This window comes from Elephantulus edwardii, unplaced genomic scaffold, assembly GCF_000299155.1.
Source record: "Elephantulus edwardii isolate Elephantulus edwardi_28Jun2011 unplaced genomic scaffold, EleEdw1.0 scaffold00193, whole genome shotgun sequence".
NCBI lineage: Eukaryota > Metazoa > Chordata > Mammalia > Macroscelidea > Macroscelididae > Elephantulus > Elephantulus edwardii.
In genome coordinates this window covers 5,351,103-5,373,909 of record NW_006399943.1, presented here as the reverse complement: position 1 = coordinate 5,373,909, position 22,807 = coordinate 5,351,103, and the positions used below count along the sequence as shown (strand labels likewise).

The following is a 22,807-nucleotide window of genomic DNA, read 5'->3' as shown; positions in this document are numbered from 1 at the left end:
TTCCCCTCGCCCTCCTGCACCTCCCCTCAAGGTGGTCATGTGTAGCAGCTCAGGCTCTCTGTGGGCAGCACAAGCCCCCTGCACCTGACCACAGTCCTTCCTCTTGAATTTGGCATCTCTGTGCAACTGAACTATCGGGTGGGGACATGGACAGTTTAGTAGGGCAGGGGCCCCCATCCAGAGCATCCAGGGGTAGGAGGTGGGGTGCAGGGATTTTCATGACCAATTGGGGGCAGCAGTGAGGCACAGGAGCAAAGGGTTCCTGTGATGAGGATGGTAGGAGAGAGGGGGAGAAGGGAACCGGAATGTTCTAGATTCTGTAAGACTGTGTCCAATCATGGCTCTTAATGAGTTTTCATTGCATCTTAGATGCTTTGTGGATGTGAGACTTTTCCTGGGAGCTGAGCTGGTGGCTGGGGGGTTGGTTCAGGGAGGTCTGCTGTGGGGCCCATGTGGGATGTGACTGTCTCTTACTGGATGAATGCACCCACTTGGGTTGTTTTAACTCGGTTTGCAGTTTGGGCAGGAGTTTTTGAGTTTTCTGTGGACAGGTGACTTTCTGATTCCTGTAAGGCCTCTCAGCTGGGCGCTGGCCTTTGCTGGTTCAGACATGCCAGTGGGGATGTTGTGGGCAGTGTCCCGCAGCGTGCTCAGGACTTCTCCGTGTGCTCTCTGGCCACCCCTTCTGGCCCCCATCATGGTTCCTGGCACCCAGCCGGATCCTGGCTGTGGACACCTCACGTGCTGGTGCCCGCAGGAACACCTTAGCATCTGTCAAGTACAGCTCTGGCTGGCAGGTAACTGTGTGCTCTCGCCCCACAGAGCCTGTCGGCGTGGCATCCCGATGAGTGACTGGCAGGAAGAGATGGAGATTGCGTCCCATTACCGGCACCTCCTGAGGGAGCTAGATGAGCAGCGACACCACGGGGTTCTGTGTGACGTCTGTGTCGTGGTTGAGGGCAAGGTCTTCAAGGCCCACAAGAACGTGCTGCTGGGAAGCAGCCGCTACTTCAAGACGCTCTACTGCCAGGTGCAGAAGACGTCCGAGCAGGCCACAGTCACCCACCTGGACATCGTCACAGCCCAGGGCTTCAAGGCCATTATCGACTTCATGTACTCGGCACACCTGGCACTGACCAGCAGGAATGTCATTGAGGTCATGTCCGCCGCCAGCTTCTTGCAGATGACCGACATTGTGCAGGCGTGCCACGACTTCATCAAGGCAGCGCTGGACATCAGTATCAAGGCTGACGCGTCAGATGAGCTGGCCGACTTTGACATGGGCGCTGCCCCCACTGGCGGGGCCGACGCGTTCATCTCTGCAGTCATGGCTGGCCGGAGCATCTCTCCATGGTTGGCCCGGCGCACCAGCCCAGCCAATTCCTCTGGGGACTCAGCCATCGCCAGCTGTCATGAAGGTGGGAGCAGTTACGGGAAGGAAGACCCGGAGCCCAGGGCCGACACCCAGGAGGATGTGTCCGCACCACCGTTGTGGCCAAGGGATGGGGCCTACACACCTCTGCGGGTCAAGGAGGAGCAGGTGTCCCCACCTCATTATGAAGGGGGCGAGCTGGCCCTGAGCAAGGATGCAGCACTACAGGGCACCTTCGCAGAGCAGGGCAGTGGGGATGGCTGGCAGCCCAGTGGCCGCAGGAAAAACCGCAAGAACAAGGAGACCGTACGTCACATCACGCCGCAGGTGGAGGCTGACAGCCAGGACAGCTCGCCAGTCCCGTCCTGCTTGCCCGCCTCAGCGTGGCCATTCAGCAGCCGTGATGCAAGTAAGCCTCCTTTGCGTGTAGATGCCAGGCCGCGGTGGGCAGAAGCTCCTGGCCAGATGCCTGCTGGGCCCTGGCTTTGTGTGTAGACAGCATGTGGCCAGTTCATGCCCAGGGCCTCCTGGCCACCCCCCCCCTTGCCGAGAGAGGTGACATGATCACTAGGGGACAACTTCTGGTCATTCCTAGAAGTAGAGTGGGTATCGCATGCCCCGTCAGGTAGGGCCCCCATGAAACCAGGGTCTTGAGAGGGAGTGGTGGTGCCCATTAGGACTTCTGTAGGCTAGGGGCGGGCAGTGAGACGTGAGGGGACAATGGAGTGAAGGGCCTTGTGGGTGAGAGGCAGGGATGGGGAGAGAACAGGGTTAGTAAGGGATCTGAGCGTCCAGGGATCAAGGTTGGGGTGAATGTGTAAGGGTAAGGGGAGGGAGACAGGTGGTACAGAGGGAGGTGGGGATGGGGAGCATTTCACACAAGGACTGAGTTTGGCAACTTAGATTTATAAATTTACATTTAGATCCCTTCCTTCCACTGTCTGTCTAGGAGACAAATGAGAGGACTGATACCTGTCCTTACACAGGTGTGTCTGTGAGGGGAGGTGCACAGCTGTCTGTGGGGAGGTGCACAGGTGTGTCTGTGAGGGGAGGTGCACAGGTGTGTCTGAGGGGAGGTGCAGAGGTGTCTGTGAGGGGAGGTCTCTCTGAAGAGGTGCACAAGTTCTAGGTAAGGTAAGTGAACCTTCGATAAACCATGAGAGTAGCAGAAACTCGACTGAGAGACTCAAGATGAGGTCCTGGGTAGGAAGTGTTCCACCGTCATAGGGCTGAGGGCCTGTCACCCTATAGTGGCCCTTTCTCACCACTGCCTGTGTGCTGTCACATCCCTGTGTCACACAGAGGCCTAGCTGACTGTGCTTGGGTCCTTCAGGAGGGTGACTCACGTACGATGAGTCGCAGACTTGCTGCTGCGATGCACTCTCGAGCAGAAGGTGTTTTTAGAAGCAAACAAGTGATTTAAGCACTTTGTTCAAGTCGCAAATCCTTTGGGTTTCCCAGGCAACTGTGGAAGGAGTCTGCGTTGCTAAGAGCAGAAGCAAAGCTGTGGGCTGCGTGGGACGGTCCCTGCCCACCTGGTGGGGATGCAGCCTGTCTTCACTCCCCTGGTCAGAAGCCTGGGTGTGACATGTGGACCCCAGTCTCTGTAGGGGTTGTCGTCCTGCAAGACCTGGCTCTTCTTAGAGAGGAGAGCATGTTCATGTCCTCTTACAGGTGAAATGACCTCTTCTGAAGGAAGATGGGGATCAGGTACTGGTTCCTCCTGGGCCTGGCTAGCCGAGGAGACCCAGAACCTGCAGCTTGCAGCCAGCGACCCTCTCTGCCCTCTGTGCTTATTGCCACAGGTGGTGACTCTGGGCCTTTGAGCTTTTAGGAGTGAGATTTCAAACAAGTGCTGGACACATTCTTCTTTCCACACGTAGCTTCCACTCCATCTCCTCTTTGGTGAGAGCGGGGATCCACTGTAAGACTAACAGTGGCACACTGCTGGCGTGCAGTGGGTGCAGTGCGGCGCTGGGGAGGCCTGCAGTTCTTGCCTTCCATGGAGAACCTGCTGGGCTGAGCGACTGTGGCTGGTGCCTCGACCCCATACGTCCTGGTCCTCCTCCCTGGCTCGGATGCTTTGTCACCTTCTCCTTCTTAGGCCCCTACTCAGGGTCCCATTTGGAATCTGGTCCTAGGATTGCAACATGGACAGGCTGGGGGCCGTTCCCAGTGCTATATGGTTCTCCTGAAAAACATCTCAGATCTGCAGTAAACTCCCTATTGTCAGGGTACCGTGTGGACAAAATGCTCATGTAGAGAAAAAAACGAAAAATCAACGCGTACCCACCCAAGACCCCTTTGGTGTTAACATTCTCATTAACCTAAACCCATGTAATTATTCCAATAACAGCATATTTTGCCCTAAAACACTCAGCAGATCATTACCCGGAACCTTCAGGTGGGTCTTTCACACTGTGCTGTGAGCTGCTTTTTCATGTATCCGTAAACTGGCAGCAACGGTGGCTTGAGAACCCACCGTGAGGGGGTGCTGAGTACAACCTGCCCAAGACTGGTTCCCATCAAGCGGAGGCCACTCACGCTCCCACACCCCCCAGTCATCCCACTTCTGGGACCTTCTGCTGCAGAGGCCACACAGCCTGTCCTAAGAGCTAAGAATTTGCAAACAAAGTGGCATGAGCCAAGGGAGCAGATGGATGAGGTCCTCTTCCTCGGTGCCCACAGCTCACCCAGCTGTCCTCGGCCCCTGTGGTCAGGCCTCCCTGACTTTGGCCCTTCCTCCTGTCATCACTCGGGCCATCAGAATCTTTAATGCTGCAGTCCACGGCCCTGCCACAGCTCTGAGGTGGTTCCTCACACCCACATCGTTCTCATCCTCTTCTTTGTCCCTTCTGTCTGCTGAACCGCTGTGGGATTGGACGTGACTAGCACATCCCCTCAGAATTTCAAGTCCCAGCCCTCTACTTGAGCCCTTCTCAGTGGGCCACAGACACCCCGTTTGCGCAGCTTGTTGACTGGTCCCTTCACGGCACTTACAGGCCCAGCTTTTTCACACCAGACAAAGGGAACTAACACCAGCTTTCACAGCTCCCTCAGACTTGTGGCTGGCCCTCGGGCTCAAGGCGATCAGGTGCTGGGTCCTCCTGGGCTGGCCCTCGGATGGAGAGCTGGCCAGTGCGGACTCAGGTTTGGCAGGACCAGGGACCTAAGCAGAAGGACCCATGAAGGAACCTGCTTTCCCACCCTGGAGTGAGTTTTTCATAAATGTATGTGCCTCAAGCAACATTTTTTATAGCAACAGTTAAGAAAGCAAAGGACGTTTCATTGATAATATGTTATAAAGGGCATCTGCAAACTGCTGAAATGCAGGCACTTAGCTTTAAGGACTAACGTGTGCCTGATCCAAGCCAGAATATTTTCAGTTACTTCCTATGTGTCTGAAAGTTAGACAATGAAAAACGAAGACCAAATTAAAAACAGTGCTTTTTTAATTATGATGTTGGAGAAGAGAGTTGAATGTCGCACAGACTGTCAAAGAGCAAGCAGGTGTGTCTTGGAGGAAGTACTCCCAGCGTGTGCCTTAGAGACAAGGATGGTGAAACTTTGTCTCACATGCTTGGGCCCCTTGTCAGGAGGGGCCAGTCCATGGGAAGGTCAGCAAAGGACCCTCAAAGAAATGGAATGACAGTGACTGTCGCTGATGTGAGGATGGGCCGGGAAAGGGCAGGGTTCAGGGTTGTTCATAGGGTCACGATGAGTCAGAGTCTGCTCAACACTGAACAACAGAAATGCACCTGTGCAACTCAAACCCCTGCCAACATCTAGAACCCGGCAGGTTCCTCTTGGCCATTGCCAGCCAGACCCTGTCTCCAGATCCCCAGAGATGACCACTATTCTGGTGTTTTCCATCAGGGATCAGTTGTACAGACCTGGACCTGCCTCCTTCAGGCACCAGAGCTCATCCTGTCAAGACCTTCTACACTGCAGCGAGTCTGAGGCCACCCCAGCCTCAGAAGCCACCCCGCATTACTGCGGCTCTCTGTAGCATGTACCTTTTTATTGTGGGGCCACGTCAACTGGGCGAGGCTGCCAGTCTTGTAGATGGATGTCCGGACTTCTTGCAGGTTTGGAGCTGAGCGCTATCTGCCAGTCCCTCCTCTGGATGTGTTTCCATTTCTTCTGACTGAACTCCTGGGTGTGGGCTTGCTGGGTCCTGGGGTAGAGGCGTTTGGTTTTGTAATACACTGCTTGACTTCCTTTCAGAGACTGTGCACACTGCGTGAGTGTGTGTGTGTGTGTGTGTGTGTGTGTGTGTGTGTGTGTGTGTGAGCTTTGCCCCTGCTCCATGTCCTTCTAGCTTTGTGCCATGTCTGATGTCCACTGACAGTGTCATGGCTGCATGACCACAAAGCCTCTCCATCCCCCAGGAGGTGGGAGACGCAAGCACTGCACCATCTCCTCAGTCAGCTTCGATGGCCCCACCCTGAATCAGGTTCTGACTTGGCCACTACCATGGAGGCTAGTGGACATGGGGCCTGGGGTACTGAGTCCAGAGTAGTCTCCTGAATATCAGATGTCTTAATGTTTAGCGTGTGAGCTGCCCCAGCAGGTGGACCGAAGCTGAATTGGCCAAACTGGGCCAATTTTCTCCCAAACTCCTTGTGGCCAGGGCACCCACTGCCCTGGCTCCTCCCAAATCACCATGTTCCCTAAGTGTCTTGAGGTGACCTGCATGTCCTTTGTCCCCTAGATACTGACCTGACCCTGACCGAAGCTGGTAGTTCCGACAGCCGCACAGAGAGGTCCGAGCTGTTTGCCCAGACCGACGAGGGCCTGCTTGGCACAGAGGCCAGCTACCTGGGAGCCCCGCTGACCCCGGAGAAGGATGACGCACTGCATCAGGCTGCAGCCGTGGCCAACCTGCGGGCCGCGCTCATGAGCAAAAATAGCCTGCTGTCCCTCAAGGCGGACGTGCTGGGAGATGACAGCTCCCTGCTTTTCGAGTACCTGCCCAAAGGCACACACTCCCTCTCACGTAAGTCCCAAGTGGAGAAAGGCTGGTCCTGAGACCTTGGATGGGGTGCAGGGAGACAGCGGTCAGGACCCACTGTGGTAGCAGCACTTTCGCCCTTCCCAGATCTGCCTGGGAGCAAGGCTGCCTGGTCACCTGGCTAGCCCTCAGACCACAGGAGACTGGCTGGCCCCCTGCCCCCGTGGCTGCCCCCAGGACCTGGCTCTGTGAGAGAGGGCAGAGATGCTGGGCAAGGGCCAGGCAGCCTAAGGCCTTTGGGGCTGGTCTGGGTGCCCTCTGCTGATCTCTCAGTGGCTGTCATAGCAGTGGAAGGCCCTCCGCTCACCACTCTGCTGTTCACTGTACCAGCTACCCAGTGGAGTTTTAGCTGTTCAGAAACAGTGGCACCTGACTAGGGCGTGGGGGCACGTGACTCCAGAGCTGCTGCTGGACTGCCCAGGAGATGCCCACCATCCTCCTGGGCCAGCAGCAGAGGCATTGCTGATCCAGCTTCAGATCCAGCTCCCTTGCCACTGGGTCCTGAGGGTCTGCTTAAGGCACATGGGGACGGACAGCTGAGTGGAGGAAGCCCTGGGCGGCACATGTGCTGGTCAGGGGTCAGTGTGTTGGGAGGGAGGATAGGGTGTAACCACTTCCTGGGGACACCCACCCCCTACAGTGGGAGGTTGAGACTGGGCAGGGGGCCTGGTCCTCAGTGGAAGACTTAGGGCTACAGCCTCCGTGGCTGGAAAGAAGCGTCAGTGAGGCGAGTGGAGTGTCTGCTTGATTCTCAGCTGCAGGTGATTTGGAAACACTGTCGTTGCAGCTCTGTGCCTGGAGGTGGAATGCGGGAACAGCGGATGGCTGATAACACGCAGCAGAGACAGGGCTCCTAACCACAGTGGCAGGCTTGGGTGCCTCTTACAGGATTGCTGGAATTTTGAACAAAGTACCAGCTTGTAACACAGATGCCAGGTGGAGGCTTGCTGTCCCTCCTCCCCGGAGCAAGACTGGGCTCCCAAAACCAGGCTAGACTGTGAAGGTACCAAAAGTGTCTGGTGGTCACAGAGCCTGGGTGCCTCTCGAGGCTTTGCATTCATGTCAGGTGACCTCCGTGCGTCATGGTCAGCAGGGTGTCCCCCCGTAGATGCAATGTGTGGTCCTGAAACAAGGCCTGGCCTGAGAGCATGCTGTGGTGTGGGGTGCAGGGTACAGGGCTCCACCCGCATTCCCTGTTCTCTGGCACGTGAGTGAGACCCGCTTGTCAGTTTTGCAGGTGTTGGGAATTGTACATTAGCAGTGATGAGCTGTGTGTGCATTTAGGTGTGCAGGTGCTGGAGAAGCAGTCCAAGACAGAGGGCCTTTCTGGCTTTTCTGAAAGATTCTAAAACCCTTGAGAAAAACCAAAGCAGGACTCCTCGGGTTCATCCCACTGGTCTAATAACTGATCCAGCAGGTTTGGGCTATGAACCCTAGCTGACTCCACAAGAGCGTGACTGCCTGGTGTGCACTGATTCTGTTTAACTTGGTCACTTTGGGTCACTTCTCAGCAGCTGGCTGGCTGCCTGATCCACGGTTGCTTTGGGCGTGGAAACCAGGGGAAACCTCATTCTTGCTGTCAACACTGCTATGGCTTCTGAGTAGTGTGTGTGTGTGACTGTGCCTGCGTGTGTGTGCACACCTGTGTGTATAAGTGTGTCCACAGTTATTTATCTGTGCATGAACTTCCCTAACAGTGTATGTGCATATATTATCTGTGTGTGCCTGTCTGGTTCTGTGTGTGTATGCATGTGAGTCTGTGTGTGATCCAGCACACTGATAGTGTCTGGCCCCTGGAAGCTGTGAGAGAGGAATGAGTGATGACTCGATTTCCCATGAGCCCCTGAGAAGGAGCAAGCTCCCCTTGGGGTTGGGGTGTTGGCGTTTTCCAGAGCCTAGGGCTCCTGAGCGCTGTTGTCTGAAGGGTTCTGCTTTCGAGTCTGCATTCCCCTCACGTTCCGTCAGAAGACTGCTTGGAAATATTATTCCCACAGTTTTCAGGGGAGACCCTGGGCTGCACATGGGGCTCTGCTGTGTATGTCTGCAGGTGAAGCTGGCACTGGCACCAGTCAGGCAGCAGGCTATGAACATGTGCCCTCCTGGCCCTGGGTCTACAGGCATGGGATCCCAATGCCCTAGGTGCACACTATCTTTAGGGAAACTGATTGTAATTTAAAGATGTTTCTTTGTGGATCTGAGAACTGAGCCAAGCTCGGGTTCAGCCTGTCAAATATGAAGCACTTTTCTGAAGACTCTCTTCTCAGTATCAGAGAAATCACATCCTTGACATTGTCTCCATGTGTTACGATACCCTGTTCTAGAACTTTATTTTTTAATCCTTTTGATTCCGGGGAGCAAACCACACCCCAGGGAAGTCATGGGCGGGCACCCTGACATTCAGGCTTGAGTCCTAGTACCTAGATGCACACCTCCAGGAAGACCCCTGTACCTCAGGAAGTTAAGGACATGCTTCTGGAAACTTCTAAGCCCATCGGCTGATGTTCATGCACAAGGATGAGACACATTTCCTGTGTCCCAGGCTTCTCATAGTCCCAGTTACTCATGGTGTGTGATGGCCCAGCAGGTGTACCTCCCTCAGACCCCTTCCCTGAGCCCCTCCTCGGAGCATTGTTCCCAGGGCCCAGTCCAGCTGACTTCCTGGACCACGTAAGAGACCGTGGGAGGACAGTGCCCAGGAGATTCGTGCCAGCACTTTCATACCGGGTTAGGTGCCCACAGACTCTGCGAGAGTCCCATAACGCTGGGGGTGGGGGTCTCCATGAGGCCCTGCTCACACCTCCCATCCCTGGTCCTCAAGAATGCCTTTCCAGGCCGAAGATCCCACTGCCAGGACAACGATGGCATCGTTCGTGAAGCTGGGATCTTTTTTCATGTTTGAAGGACAGCGCTTCCTTGAACTCATTTCTCAGGAGCCTATTCCTGACAGAGCCATCAACTGAGAACACGGTGCTTCTCATGATTGGGTGGTAGTACAGAGGTCAATGGCATCGCCCTTTCTGCCCCTCATCTGGCTCAGCCCAAGCGTGGGGTAGTTCATGGGAAGGCAGTCTGAGGAGCAGGACCCTGTCACCAGGAGCTCAGTGCTGCCTGCAAGAGCCTGGGGGAGGTGCCATGCACACAGCACCCTGAATGTGCATTTCCTCCAACCTATGACTGTAACCTTTCTCCCCAGAGGTGGTGAGCTGTCCCCCTGTGCACGACAGCCATCTGGGGGTTGCTCCTGCAATGCTCCTGCTCCAGCACTCGGGTGACGGCATAAACCCCAATGATCTGTAACGTGTGTCTGTAGTTGGCAGTTCCGAGGCTGAGCAGAGGGTCCTCATCCAGCCTGGCTTCTACAGAGGCTGGCTGGGCACTACAGTTTCTGGCCACTCAGAACCTCCCAGAGCCCAGCCGGCTTACTGCTTTGAGAGAGGGTCCCAGGGTGCTGTGTCCAGGGCCCTCCTCCCAGCTTCCTTGGGTGCCTCAGAGCCAGTTAAGGAGCTGCCTAGGAGGAGAAGTAACATCAGCAGTTTCTGTGATGCATCAAGGCAGACAGCCTTGAGAGGCCTTCACCTGACCACAAGGACGCCCACCCTAGGTCTCTGCAGCAGAGTTCAGAAGGGACACCCCCCCCGCTGTGTGCCCCAACACTGGTGCATACCCAGTGCCTGAGTCATTACTGTGGTGAGCTCATGAGTCTGTCAAGCAGACAAGGAAACTGACCAGAGAGCTTGAGTTAGGCAGTAAGGACCAGAGAAGGAACAGTCATGCCTGCTAGATTCTGGGGACAGGTCACCTCAGCAGAGGCAGGTGGGCTTGCTGATGGGAAGGCCCCTCCTCGCCTTTGCCTCCCCACCTTGACCATGTCCATGTGACCTCAGCATCCTATTGCATCAAGCAGAGCTGTCGCCGTCTTCATGGCCATCAACTGAGTTTCTGAAGCCCTAGACTGTGGACAGTGAGCGTCCAGTCAAACTCTGCATGTCCCTGCATCAGACCACCTAGGCACACTGGCCAGCGAGTCACTGTTGGGTCATTCCATCATAGTGGCTCCTTGTGGCCTGAGGAGAACTGAGCCTCAGGATTTTCTATAACTGAATTTTGGGACACGGATCACCAGTCCTTTCTTTCAAGGTGATGTGGACTGGCAGTATTTGGTCAGTGGCTGATCTCATTCGTGGTTTGCACCACGAGGTGCTCCAGGCCCTCACCTGCTCAGCTGGCTATGACTGGGCATCGTTGAATAGGACATTCACTAGGAAAGAACACACTCTCTTTCCCAGGAAGATTGGTGCTGCGGGGCCTCAGCTGTGAACCCCTCTATCCTGCCTCTAGCCTGGCCACTCTGAGACAAAGTGGGCTCTTGTGGAGGCTCTTCCGACATGGACAGAGCGCAGCATGAGGTGGGGAAGAGTACCGTCCACACCACGTGGCTGACACTGTCCCATCACTTGCTCTCAGGATTGCTTTCCTGAATGGAGCATGAAGCAGCACTTTGGGCTGAGGCCTATGCGTTGTGGACAGAGAGGTTGATGAGTTTTTGAAAATATGAGCAGGTCAGTTTGTAGCACCTAGTAGACAAAGGCTGTCAAAGTGCTTTTAGTGCAGACAGCATCTGTTCTCCTCTCTCCAGATTTCATCCACTCGGGCACAGGAAAGCTGACCCCAGCGGAGGCCTGCCCAGCAGACATCATCTGCCCTTGGTAGATTTTGTACTGAGATGCTATGGTTCAGTGATTGATTTCAAAGAGATCTTTTAAAAGCAAAGCAATATGTGACATTAGTCTTCCTTGAAAGCAAAATTTTAATAATAAAAGTCTGGTTCTTTCTTTAGGATTATTTACTGCCACAAAACTTCCTTAATTCTTACAAATTCATTTTGTACTTCTTGCCATATTTTCCATTTTTACAAAATGTGAGTGGGGGGCCTTACAGTCATGAATTTCTAGCTGGTGGCAGTGGGAGAGGTGTGGTAGTGATGGTGGTGGTAGGGATGGGTGAGGTGATGAGGATGGTATCATGGTGGCGATGTGTGTGATGGTAGTGGTGATGTCGTGGTGGGGATGGGGTGGTGGTGGGGATGGGGGTGGTGGTGGGATGGTGGTGGGGATGGGTGAGGTGACGGTGGGGATGGGGGTGGCGGTCAGGGAGGTGGTGATGGTGGTCATGGGGGGGAGTGTAAATGGAGACTTTCATTCCCTCATGATATTAATTTATTGATTTATATGCAATTTAAAATGCAAAGTACAGCCATGGTTAGTGTCATTTTGACAATTGCATATAACATGAACCTTTCTTGAAGATAAGATTTCAATAATAAAAGGCTTAGTAAGAAAAAAGATTTCTTTTTTAGAAATCCAAAACATTGCGTTGGAGAACACTTTTGGACATCAAGTTTTAGCCATGCCTAGTGTCACGCTTGGAAAGGGGGGACGATCAGCAAAAGAGAGGAAAACCCTCAATACAATGAATTTACATGGTGGTTAGAGCTGTGGGATCAGATGATAAGATGGCATAGAATAGGCCAGAGTTCAGGTTTCTTGTTCACAGGATCACTGTGAGTTGTAGTCAACTCAGTGGTACCAACAAACCAGAATGTAGTGTTGTTGAAGCAAATGGAAGAGTTGCTGATGCCAAAGAGCTGAGCAGGAGGTTCTGAAGGGTCGTTTGAGAAAACAGAGTATTATTAATAAATGTGCAAAGACCTGGAGTCAGAAAGCCTGAAGGGAAGAACCAGCTTAGTATTTCTCAGTCTGAAAGATATAAAGAAGAAAAAGAAAATCGAGCTTTGAATTGCAATATTCAAGAATTCTATGGACCAAATATTAAATTATGTAGGAAGCATCGAATGAAGATGGAAGGAATTCACAGTCATTAATCAGAAAGAATTGGTCAACACTCAGCCATTTTAAGAGGTAGCATATATTAAAAAAGGAAAATATCCACACTCCAGGGGAGACATTAATGGAAAAACAAGGATCTAGCAATTGGCAGGATACCAGTTGTTTCAGCCAACAGATACAACATTAGAGAGGCTGACCTTCCAAGCCAAGACATTGAGAAGACCACCTGGCCATCCCCAGGGAAGAAATCCACATTTGTGTCCATCTCAAAGCTGAAAAGAACATGGACATTATTGAATTATCCTCCATATCATAGATAAGTAAAGTTGTGCAGAAGATATTTTTTGTTTTTAAAGATAGTACATTAGTAGAGGACTATCAGAAATTCGAGTCAGACTTAGAAGAGGATGTGGACTGAGGATATCACGGCTGAAAGGAATCCTATAAAGATGATTTTCTGTGTTTTATTAATGCGAAGGACTCGCCTGTGTGGATTGTAATGAATAATAACATTGCAAAGAATGAGAATTCCAGAATATTTAATCATGCTTAAATGGAACTCGTACAGAGACTAAGGAGTAACAAGGGGAGATGAAGTGGTTTAAAATAAGGACAAATATGTTTCCAGATTTTTATCTTTTTACCATACTTATTTAGTGTGTTTACTGAGCAAGTGAGAAACTGGGCTATAGGAAGAAGAATGTGGCATCAGGATTGGAGAAAGACTCAGCACAGCCTGCCAGAAGTAGATGACAGAACTTTTATTGCTAAAAGCAAAGAGAACTTGAATTATTTTCTGTTCAAGATCGGATACTACAACCTTCTTTATGGGTTACGGGTTACATCACAACATAAAGAAAGCAAAATCCTCTCCACAGAACCAATGAGGAACATTATAAAAAAGTGGAAAAAAATGAAATTGTCAAGGATTCCATTTGAATCCAGAATCAATACCGATAGAAAAACTACAGTTAATAAATCACAGGGTATGTTACATTGGGTAAATCAGCACAGGCGCCACGTTTAAGACTGTCCCTCGACTCAAATCATCGGGTTTTCAGTGACTCGTACAAGCTGGACGATAAGTAAGGAAGAACAGAGTATACGTGCCTTTGAATTATGCTGTTGATGAAGAAAGCTGAGTGTGCTGTGGACTGCAAGAAGGGTGAACAAATCCGTCACCGAGGAAGGGCGGCCAGCATGCCGCTCGGAAGGAAGGGCGGCGAGCCTTCATCATGTGTCTTTTGTTATCAGGACGGTTAGGGTTAGGAAGACATGCGGGTGAAATAGACGGTGAGTGAAGAGGAGAATATCCTCCAGGAGATGGGTGGACAGTGGCTGAAACAACAGGCTCAAGCTGGGCAAGGATTGTTGGGGTGGCACCCGATAGGGCAATGTTTGGTGTTGGGGCTTTTTTCCCGTTGTGGTTGGGGCCATTACAAACTAGAGCCCACTCAGCAGCACTTCCAGGCAGAGAACTATTCTAAATTGGCACACACATGCACACCACTGCATATACATACATGTACACACACAGCCCACTACACAGGCACACACGTGTCCTGGAGAAAAGCTAGCAGAAGACTGGTCTGAAGGAAGCTCACAGGTTAAGTTCTGTCCACCCCACAGCCTCAGCTGCTTTCCCACATCAAAGCAGGGACTCACCCATCAGAAAGCAGGGCTGCTGAAGGCTCAGATATGAAGGACCAAAGTCCTAAAAGGCAAGAAGCCACACAGGCAGGGAGCCCCAAAGTCTACATGCATATCTCCCACAAATTCTGTGCACACTCACAGAGCAGCTCCCCAGGAAGCCAGCAGAAAACAGCCCAGAGCTGCCTCAAAGCTAGACGTTTCTGCAGGGACTGAGAGCAGAACTGAGTCAGACAAGGCCCACACAGGGCCGCTCAGGTGGCCCAGAGGCAGAGCTGTGCTACCATCCAAAGGTGGGGAGTGTATATCTACCAGTAGCTCTGCAGAGAAGGGATAGGGGGCCCCTCTGTGATTTAGAGCCTCTGAAAACCCAAGGGGGGAGGGTCAGCTCTGCGTCAGTTCTGACTGGAGGGTGAGCACAACTTAAAGGCCTCACAGAGTCCAAGTAATCCTCTCATATTTGTTTGCCAAGGGGGAAAATAAATCTCACCAACACCCCTAAACAAAACCAAATCTTAACAGTCTCTGAAGAAGGCTTACATTTTCAAGAATTCTGTGTGGCACCTAATAGTAAATGTTGTTGTTAAGTGCTGTCTAGTTGTAGACAACTCATAGCGACCCTATGAACAAAAGACCTGAGCACTGTTCATAGAGTTTCCCAAGGCAAGCCATTGTGGAAGTGGATGCCACTCTTGCTTCCAAGCTTGTTTTAATCAGGAAGCTCCACCAAACACTGCCCACCATGGGGAACATCAGTGACACAGTGTTTAGCATCACAGCAACCACAAGTTAGCTCTGTACAGCAATGCACAGACCACAGACATTCTTAGCAGAATGTTTGACGACAATTTAAACCAGGCCAGAAAAGACCAAAACCAAGGGAGAAACACCACCAAGAATTTGAAGATCAGCATTTCCCCCACATAGAGGAGATTATGTACAAAACAGAGTAAAAGTTGGATAATTTCAGTAGAGTCAGAATCTATAAAAAGGATGTGTGTGCCCTCTGGGATTGACCAGTACTAAAACATTCTGGAAGTGGAAACTCAGTATCAGTCTGTACACAGACAATGTTTTTTTTATGTGTGACTAGCTTCCCAGAAGGAAAGCCAGAGGAAATGAAACAGAAGTATCTGAAGATGCAGCTGCTGAGAATTTCCCAAAACAGACAAAGGAAGAAGGCCATATGTCCAAGAAGCTTCTTCAACAAAATCAGCATGAAGCCAACAAACCAGTGAGAACCCCAGGAGTAACAATCCCAGCATCCAAGTGCCTGACAGCCACAGTGAAAGACAACATCTAAAAAGCCACCAAAGGTAAAGGAGAAGAGTTCAGTGACTGGACTGAGCTGCAGCTGCTGTGTGCCATCGAGGCACCTGTGACTCTAGCGACCATAAGCTCAACAGCTCTGAACCCTGCCCTATCCTATGACAGTCTCACTGCCTCTGACACACCTGGCCTCGTTACCCCAGTCACTGTGTCAATCCAGCGTCTTCCTCTCCTGCACTGTCCCTCTACCCTTCCAAGCATGATGTCTTTCTCCAAGGACTGGTCCCTCCTAGCAACATCCCAAAGTATTGTCAGATGAAGCTTCAAAATCCTTGCCTTCAAGGAGCAACTTAGTTTCACCCTCTCTAGGACAGACTTGTTTGTTCTCTTGACAGTCCATGCTATGTTCAGAACTCTCCTCCAGCACTAACTCAAAGGCACTGATAATCCTTATATTGTCCCTAGTCATGTCCAGCTCTCTGAAGCATAACAAAAAACTGTGAAGACCATGGCCCGGATCAGGTGCACCTTAGTCTTTAGACTGCCACCTTTGCTCTTTAGCACTCTGGAGAGGTCCCTGACAGCAGAGTTTCCTAATACAGTTCATTTTTTGATTTTCTGACTGTTGGTACCAAGAGTACTGATTGTTGAACCAAGCCAGCTGAAATTATGAACAATCTCAATCTCTTCTCCATCTGTCATGGTACTGCCAATTGGCCCAGAGGTGAAAATCTTTGTTTCCTTGATGTTGAGATGAAATCTGTATTGAAGACTGCAGTCTTTCACCTTCGGCAACAAATGCCTCAGGCCCTCCTCAGTTTTGGGGAGCAAGATTGTGTCATTTGCATAATGCAGATTGCTGGTGAGTCTTCCTCCAATCTTGATGATGCCACATTCCTCCACATTAAGTCCAGCCTTCCGAATGATTTGTTCCACCTATGGATAGAAAAAAGTATGGCAACAGGACTTATCCCTGACACACTCCTTTACTGATTTTGAACCAAGTAGTGTTTCCTTGCTCTGTTCTGAGGACTGTTACCTGGTCCACCTATAGGTTTTGCATGGACACAATCAAGTGTTCTGGGATTCCTATTCTTCTCAAGGTTAGCCTCAGTTTCATCCACAGAGTCAAATGCTTTTGCATGGTCAGTGAAACATAGACATTTTTCTGGTACCCTCTGGTTTCAGCCAAGATCCACCTGGCATTGGCTGTGAAGCCCTAGTGCACAGCCTCTTCTACCTCTGACCTACTGTCCCACCAAGACCCTCTGAGGTGATTTGAGATTCAATGAATAAGGTTCTGGTCATAGTGCCAGACTGTACAGATAGGCAGAATAGACAGACTGGACAGCACAGAGCATCCAATGCCTAGGGCAAACAGGTCAGGGCAGGCTGGTCTCTTCAGTATTTGAAAAGGGTGTTAACTGAATTGAGTATCTACATGCAAAAGACACTTAATTTTGACCCCTACCTCACGCCAAATGTTCACAAAATTTAAGATGGATCCTAAAACTAAATGATAAGTTTTTCTAATAAGACATAAGATAATAGCTATGTGATCCTGGTAGTAGGTAAGTTTCTTAGATACGTCTTAAAAGAACATCGTTGTAAACACAAACTTTATCTTGATGCAACAATTTTATAAGAAAAAAAAAACCACCATTGTTCTTGTGTACCATCGTGTCAGAACTGACCCATACTTAACCCTCCAGTGGGTTTTCAGAGACAGTTTAATAACATGTGAGGATACTGTCCGTCCTTTTCCAGTTAAGCAGCTGGTGGATTTGAACCATGTGCCTTTGAGATTACAGTTCAGTTTCTTACCACTAGGCCACCAGAGCTCCCTCAAAATCACACTAGAAATAAAAATGTGGTAAAGTGTATTTCATTAACTTTATTAACCTCTAACTAGAAGGCACCACCGAGAGAGTAAAAAGACTCAGTAGATTACAGAAAATATTTGGAATAAACTTACCTGATGGAAGACTCATATTCAGATATATAATCTACTGCAGATTAGTAGGAGCTCTGATGGTAAGGAGCTGTGCCCAAAAGCAAGTTCAAATCCACCAGCTGCTCCATGGAAGAAAGATGAGCAATTACCTCCACGTGATCTGCCTCTGAAAATCCACTGGCGGGTCAGCTGGAGTGCGGTTCCAACTCGATACATAACAACTACCACCACCAATTAGAAAAAGATGGCTTAGGAAGCAACAGACCTGAAGAGCTGCTTCCAGAAGAGGGTCCACAACTTACCAGAGAAGTGTTCAGTATTCTAGGTCAGGACACCGTCTGTCTGTCTGTCATTCCGTGGTGGTCTGTGTGCTGTCTGTGTACAGGAAGATAAAGCACGCAAATTTCAAATGCCAGCTGGTTCCCCCACGATAGGCAGGGTTAGGGGAGCTTCCAGACTCAGCCCAGGTAGGAAGAAGGAATTACCTATGTAAGGCCGTGGACTTAAGGGCAACTTTATTAGGGTAGCCCCCTAATAAAGAGAGAGACCAGGGAAGTCACACCCAAGGTGTATTTGGGCAGGTTTTTATAACAGGGTCTTAGGAGAGGGGGAAGGGTGAAGACATTCCACTGTAGGTAGTTATTGGTCACGCCAGGTGGGAGATGATGTTCATTCTTCTTGCTGACGTGCTGCGACTCCCAGTTTTCTGTGTCCCATCACACTTCAGTTGACTGTCACAGGACTGAAGAACGCGACACGTCACCACAAGGCACCAAAGGATGAGACAAATCCATCCTCTCCCCACCCCCACCTTGGTTTTGGTCCAACAGCCCACTTCTGACAGCTAGCCAGGGTCATGCAACCCTGTGGGTCGTGCGGAAGACCAGTCAGTACAGAGCTGGAATGAGCGCTCCGCGCTGCCTGACACCACACAGCAACTGCCGTAGTGAGTTCCTGGTCACCACCCTCTCTGTTTCACTGACCAAGCATGATGCCTTTCTCCAAGGACTGGCCACTCCTTATAACATGGCCAAAGTGCTTGAGATGGAGTTTCACATCCTGGCTTCTAAGGAGCCTGGCTGCACTTCTGCCAAGGCAGGATGGAATAATCCTTCTAAAAGGTCATGCTCTAGTCAATGTTCTTTGCTAATGCTGCAATTCATAGACATCAGTAAGTTCTTTTTTGGTCTTCCTTATTAATTTTCCAGCTTCTAAGGTACAGATTTTGTCAATCACAAATAAATTATAGGATGTACTATTTCTAATAAGAAACTGTCATATTAATAATAACCAGTAAAAATTTCCTTCAGTGGTCACAGCAAGTAAAGAAGTCCTGATGGCGTGGTGGCTGCTACCTAACAGGTCAGCAGTTCAAATCCTCCAGCCACTCCACAGGAGACAGGTGTGCGGTCTACAGTCTTGGGAATCTGGGGTAACGGCGGAGTCACCTCGGGGTGAAGGGGTTTTGTCACCATCACAGTGATACTAAGTGCAATGGGCCGGATGGTGGGGACGCGAGGGCTTGACACCAGCGACTCATGGACATGTATTCCTGCATCCTCCATCTTGTTTCCTGTGTCTGCACGGAGGAGTGACTGTGGATTTCACGTGTCAGTCTGATTTACAGATACAGAAGTCTGGGGTCCATGGTAATAATTCAGAATTTTAACTTTCACATTTGTAGATGCAGAAAGAAAACTGACCACATGCTCTGAGAAATAAGCCATCCACGCTCTTGCCCAGTGGGAGAGATGGGAGGGAGATGTTTTCAGAATTTGTGGGGGACTCGCTGACTAGGAAGCCATCTTTACCTCAGCTGTGCGCCTTGCACACCGCGTGTCTCTCCGCACCCCCCGGTCTGGCTTGGAGGGCACAGCGGCTCACTCAGAAATTTGGAGATGGTGGCCCCTCCAGGGTGGGCCATGGTGATGGACCTGCGGTTTGTCTTTCAGTGAATGAGTTCACAGTGATCAGGAAGAAGTTCAAGTGTCCATACTGCAGCTTCTCGGCCATGCACCAGTGCATCCTCAAGAGGCACATGCGCTCACACACAGGCGAGAGGCCCTACCCCTGCGAGATCTGCGGCAAGAAGTTCACACGGCGCGAGCACATGAAGCGGCACACGCTGGTGAGTGGGGGAGGGCTTGGTGTGCAAATGCTCGTGTGTGAGTGTGCACATGTGGGATGTGAGCACACGCTCACATGTTTATGCATGTGTGTTTGCACAAGTGAGGTAGGCGCATGTCTGTGTACCAGTAAAGGCATGTGTGCACATGTGTGTCAGGTGTCTTTTCACACATGTTAATGTGTGTACGTGTACAAATGTGTGCATGTACGTGTCTGTGTCTGTATTTGCATTTGTGTGCCTTCACATGTGTGAGCATACATGTGTGTATGCTGTGCACACGTGTGTTCCTTTGTGTACACCTGTGTACTCACATGCATGTGTATTCCGGTGTGCCTGCAAGGCTACATGTTTGCACGTGTGTGTGTGTACATATATATCTGCCTTTGTGAGCTGTGCCTTTGTATGTGCGTTTATGTGTGTGAGCATGTGTGCGGACAGTGTGTGTATATGGTCACGAGCCCTGGGGAAGCCAGAAGGCAGCCCACGTTGCTTCCACCTGGCTGTTGGCTGGTCCCTGCAAAATTGTCTTTCTCCTGGTCCAGTAAGTGGAGCCCTGGTTGTGCTGTGGTGGAAGCACACAGCTGTTAGCTGGAAAGTGGGCGGTTCTGACCCAGCAGCTCCCGTGTGGGGGCCACAGGCAGCTCTGCAGGTCCTGTGAGGCGTGGTTCGGGTTTAGTGGAGGGATACCTTTGTTTTGCAGAGTGCCTTATAAAAGCTTTGTTGTTTGCCATGGAGTCAGTGGGACTCGTGTGGCAGCTGCAGTTGCTAATGGGGCAGCTCCAGCCCGTCCTTTCTGAGCTGCCGTGTGGGTTTGGACCACTGACCTTCGATTGACAGCACTTCACCGTTATGCTAAGGTAGAGGAAGTGTGCCACATCAGTATCGCTCCCATCTGGGGAGAACCTGATCTTGTGCTTTTACCTGAAGGAGTGTGGACAGCAGCATGGTCAGATGGGACAAGGTGACCTCTTCTCTAGCCAAGCCACGTTTATGTTCCAGTGACTTTTAAAAATTAAGACTGAATGCTAATTGAATCCATAATAAATCTAAGGAATTTATTAATAAATACACACTAGAAATGTTTTACGTGTGACCTCTTGATACCAGGTACACATGTGCTGTGCAGTTACCAGTATCCACACCCACTCCTGTCCCCCTGCCCTGTGACAGCACTGTGGCCTTAGCTGACCTGTCTCCAGCAGCTGCTTGTGTCACTGTCTTTTATGGGGGGTGTCATGTAGCCTTTGCTGTCTGGTTTCTAGCACTCAGCTCAGTGCTCTTGAGAGTCACTGGGAGTAGCAAGTGTCAGAATTTCCTTTCTCTTTTTGTGTGTCATGTGCATAGACCGCAGCACCATCCCCTGTGGGCCTGTGGGCCTGCACCCTGGAGGCCAGCTTTCTCCAGGCCCTGGCTCACCTGTCACAGGCTTCTAGCCTGGGCTTATCCTAGACCAATGATCAGATACCCCTGGGATCTTTCCTCAGGTGGAGCTGTGCGCTTCATCACTAGCAACCCCTCATGGGCAGCATCTTCCTGGCAGTCTCTGGAGCTGTCCTGCTTTGTCAGGCAGGACAGAGGCCAAGGAAGGACGGTTCACTGCAGTGTTGGCCACGGCCCATGCTCTGGAGACCATTCACCATCGAGGGTTGGTTCTGTGGTTGCCATGGCACCAATACCCTTCCTGTGTGTTCCCTTAGACACATGCCCTGGTTACAGTTGTGAGATACGCAGGCACTCAGGCCTTTCCTGAGGCCTCTGCATCCACATGCAGTCCACTCCCCAAAATGCCACTCCACACACGTTGGGGGCTGAGGGACCACAGGATTCCGAGGTCTACTGTAAACCTGGCAGTGCTGGTCAGTCGGCAGGGTCGCCCTGGCAGGGCACTGTCGAGTTGTGCTGAGCTCTGCGTTCCTTTCCTCTTTTGAGGGGACACAGTGCCATCTCCAGGCCGTGACTCTCCCCATGTGGATAGTAGGAAATCCTAGTCATGTTTAGATCAGTTCTGATCACAGTACATGTGATGCTTGACATTGTAAATTCCTTAAATGTAACATTTTAGGTTCTATTAATGCATGCCACAAAAGCAGTGATTTATAGCTACTTTGTAAGTGGATGATAGCCCAGCTCCCACTGGTGAGAAGTTAGTCAATGAACATTATTTTAGTTTTATAGGTATATTAATATACATAAGCTAAGATTATGAAAATATTCTCGTTGTTATTACAGAGACTTTTTGATAAAAACAATAAATTCCTGGGTGCTATGGTGAAGCCCCTAGTGAGTTGCATTGTTAACTTAAAAGTAATAAATTCCTGCCAAACACTGCACAAGCATCTCACAGACAGTCCATGTTACCCTGGCAGGGGGCCCCCTGCTGTCCACAGCCCCAGTGACGGCAACCTCTGTGGGATCCAGTTGGGCAGTTAACCTTCAAAGTGCCGTTTTCAGGGCTCCGATCTGTGAATGCATTAATCCTGCTTCCCGGGACGGGGCGCAGGTGGGCAGACCATCCAGTGGGATCGCAGGAGCCCTGGGCCCCTTTCTGACCCACCTTCTGCCCCGATAGGGACTCCACCCCTATCAGAGCTCGCCCTCTGAGAATACCAAACCCACTCCCACCCGGTGGTCAGCTTGGACTGCTGGTCGCACGCCCCTCGGTTCCCACAACTCCCTCGGAGCACTGGTGGGCGGTTAGTGGCCCAGTGTAGTGAGCACTGTGACACCAGGCCTTCTCTCTGCCGCAAAAGGACTTCCATTCTCAAGGGACACCTCCCCCCCACCTCTACTGACCACCCCCTGCTGACATCCCCCCACTGACGGCCCTCCAGCTCCCTTTGCTGAGTCCCTCACCGCCCCCTGCTGACCACACTCCTGTCTCTGTAGGTGCACAGCAAAGACAAGAAGTACGTGTGCAAGGTGTGCAGCCGTGTGTTCGTGTCAGCGGCCAGCGTGGGCATTAAACATGGCTCCCGGCGCCACGGCATCTGTGCAGACTGTGTGGGCCGAGGGGGAGCTGGGCCCCTGGACCAAGGTGGTGGCGGTGAGGGGTCCCCGGAAGCACTGTTCTCAGGCGAAGGGCCGTACCTGGAAGACCCTGACGACCCTCGTGGGGAGGGTGAGGAGGAACTGGATGAGGATGGGGGCCTGGCCCCTGAGGACACGCTGCTTGGGGTCGACAAAGATGAAGACTCACCACCAGGACCCCGCAGCCCGTCGGGGGAGGCCGATGAGGACTTGTCCTGGGTCCCGTAGTCTGGATGGCGAGTGAGGGGTCTCCCCGTGAAGCCCGGGGGACCCCCAGCCTAGAGCAATGCCAGGGGCTCTTTGCTACCCTCTTGTAGCCCACTTGCCTGCCCTCCCAGACACAGGTAGATGGGAACCAGCCCCTCCAGATGGGAAAGAGGCAGCCCAGGACTGGGAGAGAAAGGACGAGGGTGTTCTCTCCAGCCCGGTGCTCCCCGGCTGTCTGTCTTGTCTGTCAGGGCCTTTCCACTTTAGAGCTTTCTGAGTGGTCAGAGGCAGGAACAGGTCACTGGGGGCCTGTGTCCACCTGAGCTGGGGACCAGGTCGG

General features: G+C 51.4%; 1 protein-coding gene across 1 annotated transcript; it reads left to right on the top strand.

Moving 5' to 3' along the window:
- Positions 1 to 844: 844 nt before the first annotated feature.
- ZBTB46 (zinc finger and BTB domain containing 46) lies at positions 845 to 22,488 on the top strand. Its single transcript, XM_006896953.1, has 4 exons — positions 845 to 1,781; positions 6,087 to 6,371; positions 19,058 to 19,233; positions 22,120 to 22,488. The coding sequence occupies exons 1-4, from the start codon at positions 845 to 847 to the stop codon at positions 22,486 to 22,488; spliced, it is 1,767 nt and encodes a 588-aa protein (XP_006897015.1).
- The last annotated feature ends 319 nt before the right edge of the window (positions 22,489 to 22,807 follow it).